The sequence below is a fragment of the Electrona antarctica genome (genome assembly GCF_951216825.1).
Source record: "Electrona antarctica genome assembly, chromosome: 22".
Lineage (NCBI taxonomy): Eukaryota > Metazoa > Chordata > Actinopteri > Myctophiformes > Myctophidae > Electrona > Electrona antarctica.
In genome coordinates, this window is record NC_136805.1 from 25,716,934 (window position 1) to 25,723,826 (window position 6,893).

A 6,893-nucleotide genomic window follows, 5' to 3' on the forward strand; every position below is an offset into this window, starting at 1 on the left:
AATAAGGAACAAACTGTGTTCCTTATTGGTTCAATAAGGGACGCATCATTTAATTCTCCAATAAGGGATGATTCTGTATTTTAAGGGACGGGTGGCAACCCTGTGCTAGCTCCGTTTGGAAGCTCTATCTACGCTGCTACGTAGGTAGCAGCGTAGATATAGAGGTTCCGAACATAATATAAGGTTCCAAACGGAGCTAACCCGCATGCATACAATTCAGCATGTACAGTTGTGGTACACCGGGTAGGCTATAAACTACAAGTCCCATGCGCTCGTTTGTATCATATGACAGTGTATTTGTCATGTGACCATGCTACAGCTTTCCACTCTTGTTTCCCTTTTCGCAGTGTCACAGGGGGGGTAGCAAAGCCAGACACAGACCATATATTTTTTACTCTTTTCTAAACTACCACTTTAGACAACCTAGTCCGTGGTTCGGAATTCATCACTCGGTTTGTTTGTCGCACAATCTCGCTGTTTATGTGACTCTGCACCACTCCAGCAGCGACAGACAGAGCGCCGGGGCAGGCCTCTGGTGTTCACCGTTTGAGCATCAGTCCTCTACCTGCGGACGGTCGTCTGGGTCTGGCTGAGAGAGGCACCATGGGTCGGTCCCTGCAGGCGGTCTTCTGGTTGTAGGCGCCACAATATACGGGAATGAACTGCTGTGCTCTTGAGCTGGAATACTAAACTCTTCAGTTTGAATGTCACCGTCGTGGTTGGGCAGTCAGAATGAACGGTGGGTTTTTATGTTTAAAGTTCTAATGGGCCATTCACTCTTTAACACATGCATGTATGTCTATTCTTTGGAAGTGACGTGGCTTGTTGACTGATGTGATGCCTTTTGCATTCTCCCGTCTGTTAATTTGACTATCAGCCAATACAATTCATTGCATGACGAATGTTGCTAGATATCCAAAATTGAGCGGCTTTGCTCGTTGTCTTCCTGGTCAGTGTCTCAGTGACAAACAAGCAACGTTTTATAAGATAGTAATTAGCTTTGCTTAGCTCTGTTTTAAATTTGCATTCAGTTATTCCCTCATTCAATGTTGTTGTAGAATAAGTGTCGTATAGTAACTGTAGATGACCAACTATATTATAGTTAAATGATGCAAGTAGGCACAGTGGCACACTAGTGTCTTCAATGGTCCGGGAACATTGCGCCCACAATAAAGTTTCGACCTGATGAGGTCTTTGTATTAACCACCTACGACCTACCACTGTATCCACCTAGGTATCATCTATCTACAGGTATATCTATTATCTATAAATGCACCACGTCTGTGTACATTCGCCCCACCAACTTCAAATTTGACAAGTGTTCCAAAACCACAGGGAGTGCAGTGCCCGGCCTTGAGTCGGTGGGATACACCGTTGTCCAGAATCAGCACAAAAGCCTCTGCCTGGGCTCTGGACAGGGCCTCTGCCTGGGTTCTGGACAGGGCCCCTGCCTGGGTTCTGGACAGGGCCCCTGCCCAGGCTCTAGTCTGGACAGGTACCAAATTAGCCGACCTACAAACTTACGATCAGCCCCTCTATTAAATGTATATACCTACCTTGAAGCGTACCTTAGTTACGTCACCGTCAACAGCCAATATGGGACCACCATTCTTACCGACATACATACATACAGATGCATGTATACATACATACGTTACCTTTTACCCACCCAACATTGAAACATATCTTAATTACGCGACGTCACTATGAACAGCCAATTATAACCAATAACCATGCATACCACTTTTGATCCAGCCGACCACAGTACTTGCGCGCTAACTGGGTGGGGCATTAATTTCCAACTTGCATCGTTTCAAATAGGCCAGTGCCCAATCGGCACTGCTCTAGTTTTTGAATCACTCTTTCATGAAACTCAACTTGAAAATGTTATGGGGGTCAGTATGTTATAACAATGTTCTAACCTTAGGAAGTATCTGCTCTTGTATTTTTTGTGGTCCAGGCACTCAACAGAATGACACCAAAAGGCAACATCTCCTAGAGAGACTACTGGATGCTGTCAAACAGGTGAGCAAGCTAAAAACATGCTGGAATTTGGCGATTATGCTTGTTGTATTGAATTGTGTTGCAGATTAAACTTTTTCATAGACTTCCATAGACTTGTTTGACAACACTGTCAGTGTTATGCAAATTAATGTTTGTTATATTTACACATTATCTTTTGTATTAATATGTTGGCAGACATTTAACCACTTAAACCCTCAGTACTTGGTAAACTTGAACTTTGCCTCTGTACCTGGTCTGCGCTACACACTACCTTTTCGTCAAAAATAGCCGATCTACAAGCTCACAACTCATCGTACAGTGGCACGTTGTGAGCTTATAGAGCTGCTATTTTTGGCGAATGTTCCCCCCCCAGAATAGCGATGCTAGGTTTCAAGTGGTGTATGTAAAAAATAAAAAGTTCGTATCTCACAAAGATTTGGGGGACCCTCTGTAGTAACTCGTACAAATGATGCCACTAGGTTACCAATTGAGTATAAATGCTTAATGGGAATTTTATACAATTCTAAATGTGGTTTAAGGAGAGCACTGTTCTCTCAAGATTAGCATTAGTGCAGTGTACATTAGTGGTTCTTTAGCACATGAACCCTAGCGACCTTTCCGTGACATGTTGTGAGCTTGTAGATCGGCTGTTTCTGCCGATTTGGTGTAGATGAAACAATTAGGTGGCCAGGTATCGACCCCTGGGGGATGGTCAATAATGTCTATACCTAGGGTTTAAGTGGTTAACGCCATTCCTGGGAACCCAGATTGCGTCTAGAGTTAATTACACTGACCTATCAATTAGTTTCTGATTAAACAGCTACACTGAACTGAATTAAGTACCCAGTGTTCTGTTTAGAATCCCTGTTTATTACAGTATACTAACAGATCCAGAGGTAGTATTAATTCCTGGTCTGTGACTACCCTAGCAGGTTAGGCTGCTTCCTGCTACAAGGTGTTGTTTTGTGGAGAGAGATTCCTAACTGTACAGCCTAACAAATACAAATGTCATAGTTATCAAGCCTATTGGCATGCTCATATCTTTACAGTGCCAAATTCGTTTTGGAGGAAGAAAAGAAATTGCTTCTGACTCAGACAGCAGGTAAGAAAATGTCCATGTCTTGGTAGGCTTCCTTGAGTTATGTTTTATGTGCATTAGTTCAGTATCCCATGGTTGTATGATTTAGGTTAGCCAGGCGATACTACTATGGTTTTGCTCCATTCTGTGCCTGTGTGGGTTGATTTTTCAATTCGCCAAGTTTGAGGTAATTGTTATAGGATGTGTGTATACTGTGATTTGCATGTGTCGTTGTGAGGTCATGTGCATTGTGTAATCCATGTCTGTCTACATTGATTGGTCTTTGTCAGTATTAGGTTGTGTGATGGTCAGTGGTCCTCTGTACATGTGTGTACAGTATGTGCTACATATGGCTGTTAGTAAGTAGTAACGTATGCATATTAAAGGCCCATACATACTTGTTGTTGTCTATTCATAGCTTCGGTATACACAATTAACATAGTTTAAGTTTAAGTTTAATTTTTGTTTGCATTTTGTCCAAAATCATTAAAACGTTAATAAACTTGCTATTACCAGAATAATTTAATGTTATTTAACAGAAATGTCTTTGTTTGCACAGTTAATCATTCAAGGACACAATATATAACATTCTTAAAATACATCTTTTCTCCAGGGACTAATAAGTTGGACTTTTCAAATCAAATAACCATGTTAAGTTAATTTTCAAACCATACCTAATTATTAATGAAATCTGATTGCTTCCACAAAAGTCAAACAACTGTATGCTTTGGAAAATAATCAGTAGTAATGTAAAGTATACCGTATAGTTTAACATGTCAGACCACTGGTAGGGTCCTTTAACTTGTGGACTTTTAACAGGGCATTCATTTGTTTAAAATGCATGATACGCTAAACATTAGTCACTAATATTTCACTAGCTGCTATCCTGCTAATAGGTGGTACTTTGGTTTTCTACTCAATAGTCAGTTTTCAGTAGTAGTAGTACTTTATAGTTACTAGTAACTCACGTCAGTTTAACTAGAAGCGCTATGTCCTCTCCATAGGGTCACCTGTCTGTGTGCCCAGTTTGAAGCAGTGCTCCAACATGGCCTGAGGAAAAGCAGGGGCCTGGCCCTTACTGCTGCTGCTCTCAAACAGGTGGCTGGCCTCAGCAGTAAGAACGACGGAGGTACCTCACTCACTGACCACATGATTGATTGATTGTACACAAGATTTCAATGAAACAAGCTAGTTGTCTCTTGGTAGCAAATGGAAAACCGTGGTGTCCAATGTGCCATGGAGTCCTTGGTGTACTATTCAGGTTATCATTCCTACTCTAAACCAGGTACACTGCACCTTCTTGTTATCTGGTTGAAGGAATGCCAATTAATGCTCTGTTATTGTAGTATTTGGTTACTTTGAATGACAACGCTGTGTACACTGGGCCCTCCATGGCATGATGCCATTAAACAATGTCTCAGATGAACATGCTTCTGCAAGCTATATTTTACTTTATTTCAACTAATTTTTGTATTAACACACAATATTATACTGGTATTATATTATATAACACAATAATATGATATGTTCATATTATGTTGCTGGCTCAGATTCCTAAATCATTTGTGGCGATAAGCGACATTAAAGCTATGTTTTGGAAGGCTACTTTTGTTGTGTTGCTGAATGGCCTAGTTTCTTCCTTTGGGAGTCTGGGTGAAAAGGACTTCTCATGTTGGTACAGGGAGGACAGTCAAAGTCATAGAGGATCTGAGCAAACTCGCGTGACATGGGGATCAGGGAGTCTTGGAGGTCGTGAGAGGTTGAGAGTTGATCTCAAAATGCGACACAGTCTGAAAGCAGGACATTTGTCTCATCCTGCATGAACAGAACAATGTTCTGATTGTCCCACATTTCAATGATCCTGGTTAAAAGAAAGGAAGAAAAATTAGGTCCTTTTAATGCCTCGCTCCAATTACCGTCTTTAAAGAGATAACTTCCGCTATATGCAGGTCACGCACGTGTGGCAAGGTGTGCTGAAGCTTTTAGCAGGATGAGCAGCAAAGTGGAGTGGACATGGACTGTTTGTAGTGTTCTGTTGGTTTTGTTGCCACGGTTGAGAGAGATCTCTGTGACAAGAAACCCTGTCACAACAAAGTGGACAGCACTGCTCTTGCAAGCATCCCTGTCTGTCACCAACGTATTTGTTGAGAGACTGTTTTAATTGATGGACCGCCAAGGAAATGCTGCAGCATTGATCTAATCAAAAGCTAGTCTGGGAGGCATACCATTTCAGATTCATGATCCGGTCGGGAGTGGATGGTAACTTACGTCATGTGTGTTGTAGCCTGGTTTGTACTCATCAGGCCAGAACCGCAAATCGGAATTATTCAAAATAATGGAAGCCTATCCTGAATGTAGTCTACGCAATTTCTTTAAGCATGTTATGTTAACATGAGAAATACTATATGACTGTTGAATATGAAAGTCAAATATTGGCACATTAATAGCACATTATACATTACATCATGTGTATTTGCATTAAATGACAAGAAAATACAGTATCAGAGATAATGGCAGTATTCTCTTGCAAAGAAAGTTGAGCATTATTTTTTTCTGGCTTTGGAAAATGTCACATTGAGATACATTATACAATATACATTCATCTCAAAAATATTTTGCCACTGTCATTAAAATCTGAAAGTTCAGCCCATCATAGGTTTTTGGAGACAATTATCAGACCTTTAAGTTTATTTTTAAAATCAAAGAAAGCCAAAATAGGATTTTGGATGGACAAGCTTAGGGTGTTCCTAACGAACTAGCATGCTTCGCCACCTCCGGAAATAGCAAGCGTGATTTTAAACGCGCCGTTAAGAGATCATGCACTATGCTAATCACATGCAAAGCAGGAGATGTTCATTCTCACTAATTACCACACTTCAGAAAACGATACAGGAGAAGTGAGACCTTCCAGAGGTGAAAGTTTTGCTTTATTTGAGTTTTGTCAGTTTGAGTTTTTGCAACAGCTGAATATGGAGGAATATTTGCTGACGTTAACGCCGGTGAAGAGTCTTGAGAAATGTCTTTTTGGTCTCCAGTGCTTGACTGGTCCACAGACGGACCTTTTGTAGGAACATGTGCTCTTTGTAAAGGTGACAACACACCAAGCAAACTTATTCAGACTAGTCAAAGACTACTTAAAACTGTAACAGACAGTTTTGAATGAGCACAAAACCAGTCGCCCGACAAAACATTATTTTTCCCCATGCAAAAAAAGCAGACTGCAGCGCAGTTTGCAGTGTTACCAGTTCTGCTTATTATAAGGGACTTTCCTGTAACATAGCTTAATATTCATAGTTGCCCGTTGCTTTAGTTTGGGCTTATTTCTGAAGTGTAGTTGCTTATTTGGGCTTGCTTTCATGATTCTTTTTGAAAATAGCGGATGTAATAGGGCTCAAGTGGTGAAACTGGTTGCTTCTTTTCGGCTTGTTTTCATAGACTTGGTCGCTTGCTTCACTCACAAAATCTGGCAAGCTAGCTTGTCACCAAACTGGAGCCTCTGCAATGCATCCAGCACAACAAAACAAAACAAAACATGTATTTTTTACGAGTTGATCAATTGGTATATGAATTGAGAGTTGACATTGAGAATAATTATGGTATCTAGTTCACACTGCACGAGTAGTCAGCCCTGGCCTGAATCGAGTCAGACGCGCAGACAGTAGAGAATAAGGGGGAAAATGTGGAGTATTTACCCCCCCCCACACACACACACATTCCCTTCTTCCTTCCCCTTCTCACTTCCCTCCTCTCGATTCCTCCCTCTTTGTCAGACCTGACCTTCTGGTCCTATGTGAAGGAGCATCTGAACCGC

The 6,893-nt window shown here is 41.2% G+C and overlaps 1 protein-coding gene across 1 annotated transcript in view; it reads left to right on the forward strand.

The window, feature by feature from the left end:
- The first annotated feature begins 334 nt into the window (after nucleotides 1–334).
- The window catches only part of snx29 (sorting nexin 29), a 164,586-nt gene continuing 158,027 nt past the window's right edge, over nucleotides 335–6,893 (forward strand). The window contains exons 1-5 of the mRNA XM_079493219.1: nucleotides 335–739; nucleotides 1,961–2,025; nucleotides 3,054–3,106; nucleotides 4,087–4,211; nucleotides 6,853–6,893. The exon at nucleotides 6,853–6,893 is cut by the window's right edge and continues 140 nt beyond it. Coding sequence (XP_079349345.1) covers nucleotides 733–739; nucleotides 1,961–2,025; nucleotides 3,054–3,106; nucleotides 4,087–4,211; nucleotides 6,853–6,893 — 291 coding nt within the window. The 5' untranslated portion in view covers nucleotides 335–732. The remainder of the gene's footprint in view (nucleotides 740–1,960; nucleotides 2,026–3,053; nucleotides 3,107–4,086; nucleotides 4,212–6,852) is intronic.